The sequence below is a fragment of the Alnus glutinosa genome, chromosome 1 (assembly GCF_958979055.1).
Source record: "Alnus glutinosa chromosome 1, dhAlnGlut1.1, whole genome shotgun sequence".
Classification (NCBI taxonomy): Eukaryota; Viridiplantae; Streptophyta; class Magnoliopsida; order Fagales; family Betulaceae; genus Alnus; species Alnus glutinosa.
Window position 1 is genome coordinate 45,224,606 of NC_084886.1, and position 17,623 is coordinate 45,242,228.

Here is a 17,623-nt window from a genome sequence, read left to right on the forward strand (position 1 = left end):
GGGGGTGGCTCCCTTGCCACCTTTTCCCTTTTTTTGTTTTTTGAATTTTTTTTTAAAATAAGTATTTTTATTTATTTTTTAATAAATTTATATTATTTTATTAAGATGGACATGTCAATGCCACGTGTTGCCAATAAGATGGCGACACGTGGCGCTGACGTGGCATTTGACGGAATCTGTTAAAATTTTTAATGGAATTTGACAGTAAGGATCGATTTGTAATTATTGCATATCATAGGGACCTCCCATGCACTTTTTAAACCATAAGGAGTGAAAAATATTTATGGCATACAACAGGGACCAACGGTACAATTATCCCTAATAATAATAATTTGAGAGTTCTCAAAACTCTGTTTGGACATTGTTCTGGATATTCGCATCCTATAGGGATAGTTGTCCTCATATCCAAACGACCTCCTCCCTTCGTCTCCACGTGTTTTCTCTCCGTCTTTCTCATTCACTCTCTCTCCCTCTCCTCTTCACCACCACCACCGGAAACCGCCACAACCTCACCGGAAAAACAAGTATTTCCTCTCTAGGCTCGGCTAATTCAACAAATAAGGTAGCAAAGTCCTTTTATCCCTCGATTTCAATCTTAGATTCCGTCATTATCATATAATTTGAGGATTATATCTGAATTTGATAGTTATACTGATCTTTAAGTGCTGTTCAATGGCTGATTTTTTTATTTTTTATTTTTTGTGTGTGTGGTTATATTCTATTGCTCGAGTCGAGCTCGAGCCAACATAAATGTCTGTCGGGTTGACTCAGCTCCATTGAACCGCTAGCTAGGGCTAGAAGGGATGTGTTTATCTATTATCATCTGTATAAATTTGAGAATCGATAGATGTTATAGGGTTGTGCAGATTAAGTCGGGAGAAATTTTTTTTTTTTTTTTTTTCCATTGAGGATCTACTAGACTACTAGTTTGATCCAGCTCTTGAACTATTATTTGAGATTTTATCAAAATGTGTTGTAGTTTGAAATCTGCTCAACCTGTCATTCGAGGATGACTTATTGTTAAATGGATCCTTTTAATGAAATACGCAATTGGTAGAAATACTGGTTACATTAAGTAAAGTACAATCAGATAGATGCATTTTCAGGAAGAGAAGGGATGCAATTTTCTCCAAATACAGTTTTTTGCAATCTTCAGATAGAGGATTATTGTTTTGTAGTTAAATCTGCTCAACCCCAACATCAAAAGTTTCAAATCTGTTTAACCCAAAACAAATTTAGGGATGTATCATTTGATATGATACTTTTTTTTTTTTTTTTTGATAAGTAGTATGATATGATACTTTTTAACAAATTAAACAAATTATTAATATCTTAAATTTACAAAGTGGCATTTATGCCCATGGCCTGAATAGTAATTAAAGGAAAAAGTTTAAAGAAGAGAGTACAATCATTAGTGTTTTTCTAAGGTCAGGAAAGCTGATGGAGTAAGTTTGTGAAAGCACGTTACAAGAGAGTGGGAAACTTTTGCAAAATACATCAGGTTTAGCATTGGGGATGGCTGTCACATTTGATTTTGACATGATGTATGGTGAAAAGAAGTACCTTTGAAGACTTCATTCCTTGAACTCTTTGAATTGCAGTTGACAAACAAACAACTATAGCATATTAATAGCATTGAGTCAATTGTTCTTTAGGGTCATAGGACTGGGAGATTGTATCTGTTTGCAACTTTTTTGAATGCACTTGGATGGGATGGAAACGGACGTGAAAGAATGGGTTTTGTTGAAGATCCAGAAAATTGGTGTACAATCTTATTATTCAGGGCTTGTTTGTTCTTGGCGATTCATCTGAAACTTTTTTTTTTTTTTTTTCGTTAATTGAATAATTTACGTAAAAATATTCCTTCAAACTTAGAAGTATGATTTTACGATTTTGATCTCAAAATTGAATAAACTTCTTCAAATTTTATGATAGTGGTATTAACTTAAAAAATTTATAGTTTAACAAGCCTTCAGTTTTACGTCACCCCAAACCTGGAGATTGTCTTGAATTAACAGTGTAGATTTTTCTCTCTTCTAGTTTTTGTATTACAAACTTTAAACACGTTCATAGTCATTCTTATGTTAATTTCTTACATGCTTCCATTTGTTGCAGTTCTTTGGAAGGTGTGTCCTGTTTGCTGCCATCACGAAGTACATCTACAATTATCAAGATGGTCTATGAAATAAATGAGCAAAAAAGTCAGCAGTATCCCATGCATAAATGTTTTTAAACATACACATGCATGCAAAATTCTTGGTTCAGTTTCCAGCCAGTGTTTGCTATCCAACATTTTCACTCATGCTTAAGTTACTTGCATATTGATTTACCTGGGTAGATGAATTGGGTTGGGCTATCTTATTTGTTACTGTGGTGGTGATGGCTTGTTGGAGAATTGATGTTGCATGTAATAGTGAATGTTTTCAAAGCCAACATGAGGTCCGCTAACAGATTTCCCAATAAATCCTATATAATATAAATACTAATTATAGGGGTATTTTCAGATTTAGTGTTTAAGTATTTAATAATTTAGCATCAAACAATACTTATTCTGCCTTCTGAAGAGCACGCTTTATATCTTCGTCCTAGCATTCTCCTTTGCACTCTTTCTTCTGACTTTGCTCGTGCTTATCTCCAAAATTTGTGCATCAAATTGGACAATCACATCATCTGTAGGCATAACTATGAATGAACTGATTATTCACGATACTCTTTTGGAAAAATTTCATTAGCGATATCTTTGAATTTATGTATGAACTGAACTTGGTTGTGGAAGTCAAGGAGCATGTATTCTTAGAGTCAGCGTTATATTTGACTGCTTTATAACATGTGCTGAGTTTCAAGTGTGAGAATGTCTTTGGTTTTGGAAACTAATTTTCCTAGTACTTCTGTGGTAAACACATCTGAAGGACTAGTTGCATACTGAATCAACCTCACTTACCAGTTTGTTTTCTATTACTATTAATGCCATTTTGTGATGTAAATTAGTATTTCACTTGTAACCTTGAGAAATTTGGCTGAAACCTGCAGAGATTGGGCTAGGGCTCATTGGTTTTGGCTTCGTTTTCTCATTTCTTGGTGTAATTCTATTTTTCGACAGGGGTTTGCTTGCTCTTGGGAATGTAAGGCTTATTTAAAACTCAAAACTTTTTGGCTTGGTTTGTTTTCTAAGGGCATGATTTTGTATCTTTTTGTTATTATCTAATCAGATATTTTGCTTGACCGGGGTAGCCCTTTTGCTCGGCTGGTACTCCACATGGAATCTCTTCACTAACAAAGCAAACTACAAGGTATGACGAAGGGAAATTCTGTTCTAAATCTATTGAAAGCATCCTTCTCAATTTGATGGTGCGGGAGACATGATCTTGGGAATGTGTTCAGTTCTTTAGCTCCCGTTCTCCCAAATATAAACTCTCCTCGACAGCTAAAAAAACTTTGCTGTTGGAGCTAAACAGACCACTCTATATTAGCAGTGTCTACCATATACTATATCATTCCTACTTGCTCACTTCCACATAAGGACCGGAGGCCTGGGCTCTCCAGAAAACAAAAAACACCGAATGCAATTTTATATCTGATAGCAATGGAACATTCTCAAATTGCATTGCTATGTGAATTTAAGGTCAGTAGGATATGTCAGTAACTTAAAATACCTTTTGAGGGCTTCCTTGCTACTAATGATTTGGATCAATAGCAAATGGTCTGTTGTGTCATATACTTACACATAAATGAAAATAAGACCCTGTGTAGCTGTAAATTGGCTCAACAACCCACCCGCTCTAACTTTGTAATGTCATTGAACTTCTTTGAAGCCTTTGTCTCTATAAACCACATAAAATATGGAAGGCATTTTTGGGTACATATTGTTTAGGGGATGGCCTTTGATATTGTTATCTTGTTGGTTAGCAAGAATCTGCATTTCCTGTTGTCCTTTACCTAACCATTTGTTGTCAAGTTAATGGTGCCCTTGCAGAAAATGGTGAACATGGATTCTTGTTGCCGGATAATTTATCCTCTTTTTTTTTTCCTTTTTTTTTTTTTTTTTTTCTGAATTGAATATTTAATAACAAATTGTAGAGTTGGGGGGGGGGGGGGATATAACCTTTGAGATTTATACTTCTTCATGTTTAGCATAAAAAGGGGAAGTACTACCTATTATGTACAAATATATTATCTAACTTGAAAGCAGATCTTATTGCTGACTTTTTTTTCTTCCGCAGGGTTCAGCTTCTTTTCTTTTAGGACTATTTTTCCTGTTCGTTCGGTGGCCAATAGTTGGTATAATCTTGGAAATATATGGTTGTGTTGTTCTCTTTGGGTTAGTTTCTGCTCTCTACCCTAAGTTGCAAACTGAGTTCTTTTACCTGTGTGGCTCTTAAATATATCTTCCATTGATGTACTTGTAGCGGTTTTTGGCCATCTGTCAAGACGTTTCTCTGTCAGATTCCAGTTATAGGTTGGATTATACAGTATCCTTTCCTGGTAAGTCTGGTATTTTATACTGTTTCAGTTTTCAAGACACTTTTGGTTGCTTCATACCTCTCTCTCTCTCTTGGTTATCAACCCCCCCCCCCCCCCCCCCCCGCGCACACGTGTGCATGTAGCTTTGACTATTTACAGCATGAACAGCACATATCCAAAGTCCTCACGCTCGCAGATACATACATGCATGCAAAAATTTATATTTAGGATGGAATGGTGTTTTACTTGCAGGACGGTTTATTTTTGCGTGCTTATACTTATCTTGTTTGCTTCTATGGAAATTCTTTCATGGAAAAAAGATGCATATTAGGAGAGTGGTTACAAAATAAAATGGTCAAATGATCTATATTGGCAGAAATAATTTGGAAAATGTCAGTTAAATAGTTGTTTTCCCCAGTTTTCTGATGATCTAAACAGAAAATCATGAATTTCTCTGAGAGGTCTTTAGAGAGACTACGATCTCTATCTAAACAGAGTTTTCTTTCCCAACAATCTCACAAAGGTCTTGAGTAAGAAAATAAGCTCCCATAATTTCCAGCATTCTTGGATGCTTTTCTTGTGAAACATAAGTTCCATATGGCAAAAGCATCTTTGAAATTGATTTAGCTGTTTATAGCATCCAGAATTTTTGCCCAACATGATTAAGGATACACTTGGTGCCCTGAACTTTCTTTATCATATTCAGAAGAGATTATTTTGCTTTTAGATATATTTAATCCTGTAGACTTGTTATATCAGATACAAGTACTTATGCTATCTTCTAATGACTAGCAGCTTCTCGATCGCCTGAGGAGTTGAAACTAAACGTTGGTTCTGATGTTTGCGGTTGAAGTATTCCAATATTTGGTTAACTATCTGAAGATGATTGTCGACAGCTTAGAGGAGGTTGTCAATTCAAGAATCCATCATCGGATTAGTGTAAAAGGTAAAACCACTGGATAGGATGTGAACCACCATAGTCGAGAGCAGCTTGTTACCATTTTTCTTTTTGTTGTTCTACAATTAACAATACCTGTTAGAGAGGATGCGCTGTAGGTCAAGTGATTCAGTCGTTTCTTTTGCAATTTAGTGTAAAATAATGATAAAACTTTTTTATCTTTGATAAAAATTATAATAACACCTGCATGTAGTTTATTGGAGTAAATTCCTTCCCTAGTTTATTGGAGTATTGTAATGTGAACCGTTAGATGCATACATGGTTTCGGTGATTATTGGGGATTTGGATTCCCAGTAAAATTATTTTTCAACGTGCGGAATAAGAATACTGCTGACTCTAAACTGGAGATTAATCCCAGATGCCTCGTCAGGAAAGGTCAAAAAAGAAAAAAAAAAAAAAGAAGAAAAAAAAAAGAAAAAGAAAAAAAAAACCCCTAAAAATTCCAATCAGGAAGGCAACGATTCATGGCAGACCAAACCCAGGTTTACTGTGAAATAGGAAAGATGAGAGCTGAATAGCTCCTCTGTCTCATTAACAGTGTCCTGCGACACTAACGGACACTCCCACTAAAGCAACACACTTAACCAACGAAAGATAACTATTTTATTAATCAACTGACTAATTAATTAATAAACAAAGGAATAATAAATAATAATTTTACTATACCATTTATGGAACCATCCTAAGAAATGATGAAGGAGAAAGCAACGGAATGGAATCCCAATTTATCTTGCTAATAATACTCGTTGAAATAACTAAGAGTTTATAGTTTACAAGTCAACCGCCAACTAACTAAATTGACAAGTCAAATTTTTTTATTACTAATTTGTAAAGTAGAAATGCTAAATACTTCATTCTCATCCTACCACAATCTTATTAGGCTGATGTGATAGTGTCTATCAGCATTTGTGTGTGTGTTTTTTTTTTTTAACAGCAGCTGATCTAAGGACTGATGGGCACTGCCATATCAGTCCACTGGATGAATGTGACATAAGAGCATTGTTTTTTTGTAAATGACTTGTAGTAAAAGTTGTAATATCCGTGTCATAAGACTCAATAATACAAAATCGCCACAAAACTCTTTTAAGTTTAGCGGAGAAGTTTTGGTCGAACTTGGTTGAGAACCTTCTATATGTTGGAATCAGAAAATAAGTACCCGATTTTGCACCCATTATAGAACATTGGGTAGTGTAATATTAGTTCATGACAATATTATATATAGTTTGCGTGAGGCATTGAGTTCGGTTTTTTGACATTAGGCCCTGATAGCTACTTTATACTGCAGGGATTAGTCAGTGAAGCAAAAGTGGATTCTTTCAATTTGCCCATTTATTACACCTCCCCTAAGGAGTTGAAGGCGTTGATTGAAAGAAATTGAATAAAGTTTTCCTCCGACTTAAAGTCATAAGAAATTCCTCAAACCTAGTATATTCGTATGTTCTTAAAGCATGTTATTCTCATAAGCAATTTATTTCTATCATGAAACAAAGATCGCTGGTTGAAACGCTCTTTAACCCTCTTTTCTCGAGGCCAAACTCGCCCATCCAAACACCGCAAAGAAACTCCACTCAAAATAAGGCTCAACAGGAAATCTCCCACCTCAATATTTGACAGCAAAAATGGCTCTGCACTTATCTAGTACATAGACCATTGTCTATCAAACATCAAATTATTAGTATCATTTCATAAATGTCAACATTCTTTAGTCGCTATACATAGAAAAATCCTTGTATATACGAAGCACGGCGGGATTATCAAGATGAACAAGCTATACGATCATGAATGAGATTTAGCTAAATTCAATCCAGTAAACCCACGATGGAACAGAGCAACGGATAACACATCACAAGAAATCAAATTTTACAGCCAAAGAGGATAGATGTTACACAGCTACACTATTGTTGCTTATAGTAACCACTTTGGTGAGGAGGATATGGAGCTGGAATGGTGTAAGGAGGCCGAGGAACAGATCCAGGTTGTTGTGCATGGGCATTGTAGTATGGGCCTCGCCACCCTGGATAAGCAGGTTGGCCATACTCGTGGCTCGCAGGTGGCTGCTGTTGGGCCTGATGAGGCGGATATGGAGAAGCAGAAGTAGCTGGAACATGGTAAGGAGACGGTGGCTGTGAGGAGCTATACGGGGGAGGAGGGTGAGTGTAACCTGCCATTGGTGGCTGCTCACGTGGCTGGTAATAAGGTGTTTGTGAACGAGGATCTACTTGCTGTTGTGGATTGGATCTCTGAGTCTGATGTCCTGCTGAAGGGTAGTTGCTGTTGTATCCACCTGTGTTTTTACCATCCTGGAAATTGAGGCCCGCCATTTGTCTTTGCACATCTTCCATCATTTCCCGACACTGAATGTTTCTGGTCATGACAAAATCACTGCACTGCTGCTTCACATTTGTGATTGCGTCCTGGTGAAAAAACCCGGCTCATATATGAAGAACATTTGTGATGAGACCTAATATCTAGTCATTTCTAGCGAAGTTCACAGATACAATGATGTGAAAATCACACGCACGCACACGTTGCGAGATCTATGCGCAGCAATGATACTAAAGTGCATAGACAGCTACAAAGAGGGGCAGGCGTATACTTGAACAATAACTTCTATTAAAATAAATACTAACACCATCCAGTCTAAAGCAACAACTGAGCAATTTCTTACCTGAAGAGTAACATAGAACTTCAAGCCCTCGTTGATGTTCTCCTTAATCTCTCTATACTTGGCTATGGCAGCTTGAATCTGCTTATAACATTTCTCACGAGATGCTGGAAAATATATAGAGGGAAAAAATCAAAACAAAACATATTGAAAAGAAAAGAATATACTCCATTTGAATTGAAAAACGCAGCCTGTAAGCATCATCAAAACATGCAAGCATCACCAAAGTAAGGAATTATAGTACTTTGTTTCAAAGGAAAGTAAAGAACTTAATAAAGCAAAAATACTATTATCATTTAAAAAGAGACAGAAAATAGGGGAAAAGTATGATAATAGAATCTGATTATGTGATGTCATTTGACTACCAGAATGGGACATTTAGAGAAACGTGAAAAAAATAGAATCCGATTAGGTTTATTATCAGAAACAGGTGGACAGAACAAACATGGATTTCACAATTTCAGGGAATATGAACCACTAAATCACGGTCACGTCAACTAGGATCCCATGTGTTGATGGGGTTATTACTTCGAATCCATCATTAGGTTAGATTTTCAATACCCAACTCTCAAATGTATACTGTCTATGTCAATTGCAGTAGCAAACGGAAGCTGACATGCCCGCGCAGCATTGTGTAAATGAAAAATTTTGTGCCATTCAAAGCTGTTAGGCTCTAAAAGCATAAGCATAGCATGTATGAAGATTTTTCACACATTTGATAATATGTATCAACAATAGCAAATCGAAAGCATGCTTAAAGAAATCTAAAAGACAAACAGATAAAGTACAAATTATTACAATCCCCAACCAACCTTTATAGTCCTCAAGATTAAAGATGGCCGAAAAATCATCATTTTGAGCCTGTAAAAAACGATAAACAATCAGATTTATACGTGAAACATTATCCAGTCAACACAAATCCGTAAAATCACAGGCCTTGCTCACAGTAAAACATCACATTTGAAAAAATAAAATAAAAAACTGATATTCAAATAAAATAAGAGAAAATACTGCAATTAAATAAAGAATTAGACCTGGATTTGCAGCAACAACTGTTCTTGTGCCTCCATATTTTGGGCAATTTCTTCACAAATGTGATCATACTTTGATATCTCTTTCCTGAAAAGATCCTCATAGGAGCCAGTTGATGTCATCAGCTTTGGTAGTATATCATCCTGAAGCCATATATAGAAAATAAGCACAACCAAGTATATCATAATGTATCACAGCAAGACTAACAATTACTTTCTTTCTTTTTTATGATGGGGGTAAGGCCACTTCGTATACCTAGCCCTGAAAGATAAACCCCGGACCCTTGCAAGGCACTCAATATGTTAGTCACAGCAAGACTAACAATTACTGGAACAATAAAATGCACAAACATTGATCATGATACAATTTTCTGACCACCGCAATGGCCAGCCTGATATGTAGAAAGCAAACAACCAACTGATTGATTTTTACATGCAAAGACTCAATAACGCTTGCACCAGATATGCTTTTTCTGGTAAGTATGCACCAGACTACTACCTCGAGAAAATTAAAAGAAGGGAGATAAGTGGAAAATCAGGATATCTTGCAAACTCGAAGTGGGAGTCAGTTCACCCCCCCCCCCCCCCCCCCCCCCCAACCCCCCAAATAAAACAAAAAAAAAGAAGAAAAAACCCAGAAAATAAAGAAAAGAAAAAGAAGAAAAGAGATTCTGCAATGCAATTAATGTGCCCGTGTGCATTCCTATCCCTTATTCAACATCAAATATCAAGCCAAACCCTCTGTATGATGTAATTCAACTGTTATTTTTGTAATACCACAGTGGATCTCATATTCAAACCATATTAGCTGGTAAATTTAGTTCATGAGCTGACTAGCAGTTTTGAACCCTAGTTCTGTGGTTACTTTTTATGAATATATTAAGCTAATTAGACCAATACGGCAAACAACTAATGCTCAAAACTCACTTTTTTCATATTGTTGAAAATACTCACTATAATAATGACCTAGAGATAATCGAAAGCGATGTCAGCAGTAAGTCTTATGGTTAAGTATCATGAGAAAATTAAACAACGAATCTCATGTTTAGCTCAAGGCAAATAGCTCAACAACAAATTAATTCCCATCAGCCACATGAGAAACAGATAAAGTTTGGGTTGCCATCAAAACTATACATAAAGTATTCCATGAGGCAAAAAGCATACAGGAGAAACAATATTTCAAGAGGGGGAATTCAACGTGGCCTCAAAAAACAAAAATAAATAAGCATTCAACATGCCCACTACACAATCACGTGCATGCAATGAACAAACCAAACAAGGCATAACTCTTGCACGCTTCCTATGTACTGGGGTGCACTAGAATATAATTTATAATAATGCACACCTTCCTTTTCATCTCTTTAAGCATGTCTTCAAGACCAGCCCGCTGTGCACCAAGAGTTTCCAATTGCCTCTGTATTGAACATGCAAGGTTAAAAAGTGTAGCCAAACACAAAAGTAGCACATAACTATACGAACCTTAAAACAGCTTGAGATAAGGTTTATACAAAAGCAAGATACATTAAGAATGGACAGATCTTTTTTCTCAGAGACTTTGCCATAGTCTTTAAGGGTAAGAAAATATGCTCTGTACTACATGTTATACAATTTTTAAAAAATTCTCAACGTTTTGTGTACATTATCAACTTTTATAACAGTTTGATTGTTTTGCATGTTACCACATCTCCAGATACCTTGTAAGTTTTTGGTGTAAACCCCCAGAGTCTAGGTTCTAAGGATCAGTTGACAGAGGAAGCAGATAAGTCAAGTTCTGTAAACTCCTATCTCTTCAGACAAATAAGCCAATATACCCATGCCGATCATTGAGCACATGAGGCCCACAAATATTTTAGGCGCACGATTGCAACTAGTTATCCTTTAACTTCTAAGCTTGTACGAACATTTTTCGAATGTATCTCAGAGACGCCTTCCTAGAATTTTTTTCAGATCATTTTTTATTGATGTTGGATTGTGGTGTGGTGAGCAGGGGTAGTAAGTACTTTAAGTTTGAGAATATGTGGCTGGAGTCGGAGGGTTTTCTGGTGCAGGTGAAAACTTGGTGAGTGTCCTACAGTCATCAGGATTCCCCAAGTTACGTTTTGGCACAAAAATTGAAAGCATTGAAATCGGATTTGAAGAAATGGAATGAGGAGGTGGTAATTTAAGGAAGCAGAAGAAGGAGATGGTGGATTGTATTTGTGAGATGCATATGATTGCAGAGGAAAGACCTTTACCTGAAGATGAAGGGTTGAGGAAGGAAGATATTTCTAGAGAGCTTGAAAGGAGTATCCTCCTTGAAGAAGTGAGTTGGATACAGAAGTTAAGGGCCTTTTGGTTGGGAGAGGGAGATAAAAATACTAAATTCTTTCATCGATTGGCAAATTTGCATAGAAGAAATACTCATTGGAGTCTTTAGTTGTGAATGGGACCATGTCTTCTAACTTTGCAAAAATCAAATGGCATATTGTGAACTTTATACAAACAACTGTATTTCTAAACAATATAATTGGCGATCAAAGGACGGTCTTTCATTCCTTTCCATTGATGCGGAGGAAAGAAATTGGATAGAGACTTTGAGGAGAGTGAAGTGTTGGAGGTGGTGAGAAATTTCAATGGGGATAAGAGGACATTATGGAAGTGTTGGGAGGTATTAAAAGAGGACATTATGGAAGTTTTTAAGGAGTTTCATAGACGAGGGAAGTTTGAGTGGTGGTGTGTATAAAATTATTTTTAAGGTCCTAGTGAATAGGTTGAAATCGGTATTGGGAAAGATTGTTTCAAGTTCACAGGATTCGTTTATCAGAGGTAGACAAATCCTGGATTATGTCCTGGTGGCGAATGAATGACAGATATAGGAAACCGGGAGAGATGTGTAAATTGGATTTGGAGAAGTCCTATGATCATGTTAATTGAGAGATTTTGTTGTATTTGTTGAAAAGATGTGGCTTTGGGGAGAGTTTCTGAACTTGCGCGGATTAAGACAGGGGACCCAATGTCTCCTTTATTGTTTGTGGTTGTTATTGAGGTATTAAGTAAGATGTTGTCTGTTACAGTGGACAATGGACTCCCATCAGGATTTTTGGTGAGATCGAGGAATAATAAGGATATGATGGTGTCACATTTATTGTTTGGAGATGATACTTTAACCTTTTGTGAGGCTAATTGTGAACAACTTCGTCACATGCGGTGTTTCTTTTATGTTTTGAAGCGGTGTCAGGGTTGAAGATAAATTTGTCCAAGTCAGAGATAGTTCATGTAGACGATGTGGGTGATATAGAGGGTTTGGCTAATATTCTTAGGTCTATAATGGCTTCTTTGCCGATGAAGTATTTGGATATTCCTTTGGGAGCCTCTTACAAGGCTTCTACCATTTGGAATGGCATTATTGAAAAAATGGAACATCGTTTGGCGGGCTAGAAGAAGCTTTATCTATCTAAGGGAGGCAGGTTGACTTTGATAAAAAGTACTCATTCTAATTTAAAACTTTAGAGGGATTTTCTATGGGTGGAACTGGCAATGAGTTTAAGTTCCATTTAGCAAAGTGTCAAAATTTGTACTTCGATAAAATCAAGAGGATTGGGGGTAAAAAATCTAATTCAATTTAACCGAGCCCTTTTGGGTAAGTGGTTGTGGTGGAATGCTAAATTTGTGGAAATTGGTGGTGGGTACTAAATATGATAGTTTGGGGGGAGGTTGTTGTTCTTAGGAGGTTGTGGGACCCTACGGAGTGGGAGTGTGGAAATGTATAAGGAGGGAGTGGGAAGTTTTTCTCTAAATTTGTCAGCTATGAGGTGGGAGATGGATCTAAGGTGCGGTTTTGACATGATTTATGGTATGGGAACTGCCCTTGAAGATTTCTTATATGGAATTATTTAGAGAGTGCAAGGAGCTTTGAAGGTCGTGAGACCGCAATGTTAGAGCTGAAAAAGACGTTCCAAACCCTTTACACATGGATAGTTGTGTTCAATGGCTTGCATGTTTCTAATTTTTCTGAGCGTTTGGATTTTTGTTCATCTTTTTCTCCACATTAGGAGTTTCTCCTGTATCTTTCATGTGTACTAGGGTTGTGTCCCTCTGCACTATTAATGAAATTGAATTACTTATTTAAAGAAAAGAAAAAAAAAGAAAAAAAAAAAAACATGCATGCATGCAGACACATTTCTTTTTTTAATCTTTCTACAAATACTTCAAGAGTTTATGGCAATTCCACAATTCTAAGCTTTGAAATTTAAATTCCAATCCCAGAATAATGGTGCCAAAAGTACAGTCCAACCACAAAATAAATGTAATAAGCTTTCTTAATCCATCATCATCCAAACAAGAAGCCATTAGTTTAGTTTGATTCTTGTTCAAACAATTTCTGAAGATCAAATATGTTCAATATAAATAGCATGATATAATTTCATAATACGTATTTCAAATAATGTTAAATCATATTTATTCAATATAAATAGCATGATAACTATGATGTAAGTTATGTGAAACAACCAGTATGATATGACTAGATTGTTATAATCTTCTTTAAAGCTGCAAACCAATCTCTAAGCAAATGAGAGCATGAAAAGATACACGTTCCTTACCGGGGGGGGGGGGGGGCAGGGTTATAAACAGAATCCTAATCACAAGCATTATAGATTGAGACAGCATTTAGGAAATAAAAAATTGGCTCAGAAATAAAAGAAGAAAAGGATTTTACCAAGCTCTGCTTCAGAGCCCCCACGATAGCATCTTCATTGGCATCTAGAGACATTATTGGCCTTGCCAAAGTCGGGAGGGCTGATTCAATCTGATAAAGGAAAATGCACGAATGGGATTTACAAACAAATTGAACCCATAGAGAGGAGATTACTTATTAAAATCTGTTAAGGAAAACAACACCAGCCAATCCATAGTGCAAAAAACTGAACCCAACTGCCATATCCAAACAATCAAAATACAGGATGAAAATTAAAGTAAAATATCTAAATCAAATAACTAGCGAGTATTTTGTGAAATCTTATCAAGACCACCGAGTAAAAAATGAGAAGCGGGCAATACAAAAGGCCTTTATGACTAGTGTGAGAAAAGGTGCAAGAAACTTTACATGTGTTAGTTTCACAAAACATTAACAAAAGAAAAAAGAAATAAATTCCAGAAACCTGTTTTCTACCCATTTCTTTGATACCCACTTCTCAGAAACTTAAAAAATGAAGTCCTGTGCGGTAGGAAAATGGCATCCAGAATTTTATTCCAGAGCACCTATTTTTTCCTGGAAAGATGAAAACTTCTGAGGATATAAATTTATTTTGGAAAGCAATTTTTTTTTTGGCTCTTTCCATTTCTAACTTCCTAGAAAATCATATCAGTCCTACACAAATTGAAGATTGAATGACCAAGTACTTTAGCAATAAATTGTTTTAAGGGGGGGAAAAAAAGCTGCTAAATAAAAGAAATTTTCCATTGAAACAAACACAGCCCTAAGGACCACAAATTTCATACCAAAGAACTATGGAAAAGGAAAAATCCTTGAAACAAGAAATTTCTTTAAACCTCTGGTTACAAGCATTTTCCGTACAGTCTATTTCCTATATTGCATGATGGATGCATTGCATGAGACCTATGATATAAGACAGAGAAGATAACGAAGAAACATAAACAATGCAAACAGTTGAACAAACATACCGGACGGCGATCAAGGATTGACATGAATGCTGAGTGTTCCCTCACCGAACGTTCAATCCGGCCATCACTGTCTGCAGCTTGCTTCAAGTTAGCTGCAAATCTATTCAACCTATCCTGTAAGTTCTTTGTTAGAGTGGTGGACTGAGGTCTTGTCCATCGCGTTCCAAATTGGCTTCTAAATTGAGCATCTTCTCTTGCCTCTTTCTGCAAGAGCTCCTCTATCTGGATCAGCATCTCCTGGTTCACCCTCCTCAGATCCATAAGTTGCTGTAACTCTGCTTCCAATCCAGCTGGGCCCCCACTTATCTGCACCGCCTCCACATCTTCTTTAAGACCTGTTGGGAGAGTAAAATTCCCTTCTAGAGCGAGAATAGATTCCGGTAGGTCCATCTCCTTGAGCCTTACTCGGGTCAACTCACTGGCTTGTTGCAATTTTTCAGCTTGTGTTCTGATAATGTCATCCACCATCTCCGTGTACCTGGAAAGAGCCTTGGCACTGCTGTCTGGAACAAGGCTTGCAAACATCTTCTCCTTGCTCGCATCCAATACCTCATTCATTGCCATCGGCTTAACCATTGAGAATGCTGGAAGAGGTGGTAAGGAACTCGGAGATGGAACCCTCATGAGGTAAACTCTATCATTCTCCTTCATGGCCCTCTCTAGGTTCCGATTGAGATTGGCCTCTAACTTGCTAATTGCATCTAGAAGTTGTGCTGCAGCACCCTTTGAGGATTTCTTTACCTCGGTTAAAGCACTAACCCCACTCCTCAACCGTGCAATTTCCTCCGCGATCTCTTCTTTCTCATGCAGCTCTAAACCGTACCTATAGCAAGCTTCTGCATAAAACAGAGCCGCCTTTAGTTGCACATGGGATATCCAAGCCTTGTCAAAATGCTGGTTCAGAGGCGCAACATTCAGGGCCGCCAAAGCTTCTTCATAGTACACCCCAACCTGTAATTACATCCATATCTCAAAGCAACTTAGAACAAACACTATATCAATCACTGAGCAAACCCCACGTAACAATTGTGGGTTACAAAAATATACCTGAGATTCCCAAATAATATCTTGTTAAAACCAACTATAATTGACCATTTTCACAAAGTTAGCAGCACATAATTCACTTGTGCACTATTACCAGTTTCCCACTTCTTAAAACAGCAAAATTCACAATTTCATCCTCTTATCTTTTTTTTCTAAGCTACAATTTCATCTATTTGATTAAACTGAATCTCTCATATCAGTGATGAAATCAAAGCACTAACTCATTCATTGGTTACCAAAGAAACTTGTACACAAACAGACCTGCCTGGAGATCTTGGCGCAGACCCCCGGGGTGCTCCCTTTGGCGATGGTGTTCTCGAAGACGCACTCCTGCGCCTGCGCCAGCATGAGCCGCTCGAGCATCCCGGCGCACTCCACCGAGATGTCCACGGTCGTCGAGCTCCCGATCGACGCCTTGGTCGCCGCATTATCTCTCAAGAATGCGAACGCCCCCGCCGCCCCAATAAACGCATGCGAAGCCAGTCTCCGCCCTTCGACCGTGGCCCGGTCGTAGGAGAGCCCGATCTGGCTGTACACGGCGCCCAGATTGAAGAGCACGGCGGCCTTCTCGAGGTGAATGTTCTGCTGGGAGGCCTTTTGCTTGTGCTTGAAGGCGTCATGCCAGGTGAAAGTGACAGTGTTGATGTGGTCCTTGTCCGGGGAGATTGGGAATCGGGTCTCCACGAGGCAGAGGGTCTTGAAGTAGTTCTGGAGGAGGTCGCGTCTGGCGGTGGGGGTAGGGTCGGATTGGCGCTCGAGGTCGGAGCGGAGCTGCTTGAGGGTTTGGAGGTCGTCGTCCAGGTTCTGGGCCTCGCGCTCCGAATAGTTGAAAGCAATAAAGTTGCGGAGCGGGCGGAAGAGGTCGACGGAGGTGGTCTTCTTCTCCAGGATCGCGAGCATTATGTTGGTGGTCGACGACGACGATGCCGAACCGGCCATGGCGGTCGAATTGGGTTGGAATTGGAATTGGGATTTTGGGTTGAAGAATGGTAATGACTAATTAATGTGATCGGTGAGTCAATATGAGACTGGCATGTGTGCTCGCTCCCTCGTTCTCTCTCACTTCCTTGTGTTTTTCTTATGGGTTTAGTAAACTGATTGGTCGGCTGGGCCGGAACAAGTCAATTCAACTAAATACGCGGTTTTTAGCTCAATGGGTGTGGATGGCCCAGCCCAATGTACAGCGTTCCACTAATAATGTGTTCAACAAATTCTTTAGCTCCCTAAATTATTTCTACATTTTTGTTTAGGCCTTCAAATTTTAAAAATTGACATCGGGATCCCTTATATTATCACAGTGCGTCAAATTATACATTTTTCTTTCCAAAATATCCTTAAATTTATTAAAATTTACCATTTGAAAAATTGTATTTATTAAAAAAATTATACAAGAAAAGGGAAAAACTGAAAATACAAAAAACGAGTGGCCCTTTTTATATGAGCTGCCTTCAATTTTTTTCTTTTCAAATTGTTTTTTTTTTTTTAATAATTTCAATGGTATTTTGGAAAGAATAATGCAAAAGTGTCTAATTTGAAACGCAATGGTAGTTCGTGGGAGCCCCAATATCACTTTTTAAAGTTAGAAACATAAATGAAAATGTGATAATAGTTCATAGGGCTAAAATATATTTTCTTCAATGAATTATAAATGAGTTGTAAGTTTAGCATTATTCTTTTTTTTGGTAATGCTACTACTCTTCGCACACATTCACACACTCATTTATGTCTTTAACTATAAACGAGATAATATTTACAATACGAAATGAATCACAGAGAACAAAAAATAAAATTTTTAAACCTCAA

General features: G+C 37.5%; 2 protein-coding genes across 2 annotated transcripts; one reads left to right on the forward strand and one right to left on the reverse strand.

The window, feature by feature from the left end:
• Window positions 1-376: 376 nt before the first annotated feature.
• On the forward strand, window positions 377-5,626 carry LOC133852311 (vesicle transport protein GOT1). The gene is made up of 7 exons (XM_062289050.1): window positions 377-562; window positions 2,116-2,201; window positions 3,031-3,122; window positions 3,210-3,290; window positions 4,221-4,318; window positions 4,407-4,482; window positions 5,257-5,626. Exons 2-7 carry the CDS (start codon window positions 2,174-2,176, stop codon window positions 5,278-5,280), a joined length of 399 nt encoding a protein of 132 aa, XP_062145034.1. The 5' UTR covers window positions 377-562; window positions 2,116-2,173; the 3' UTR covers window positions 5,281-5,626.
• A 1,367-nt stretch (window positions 5,627-6,993) lies between these two features.
• On the reverse strand, window positions 6,994-16,883 carry LOC133852319 (vacuolar-sorting protein BRO1). Its single transcript, XM_062289061.1, has 8 exons — window positions 16,082-16,883; window positions 14,777-15,727; window positions 13,812-13,901; window positions 10,461-10,529; window positions 9,119-9,259; window positions 8,897-8,945; window positions 8,088-8,191; window positions 6,994-7,833 (listed from the first exon to the last, which is right to left on the reverse strand). The coding sequence occupies exons 1-8, from the start codon at window positions 16,757-16,759 to the stop codon at window positions 7,315-7,317; spliced, it is 2,601 nt and encodes an 866-aa protein (XP_062145045.1). The 5' UTR covers window positions 16,760-16,883; the 3' UTR covers window positions 6,994-7,314.
• Between the last annotated feature and the right edge of the window lie 740 nt (window positions 16,884-17,623).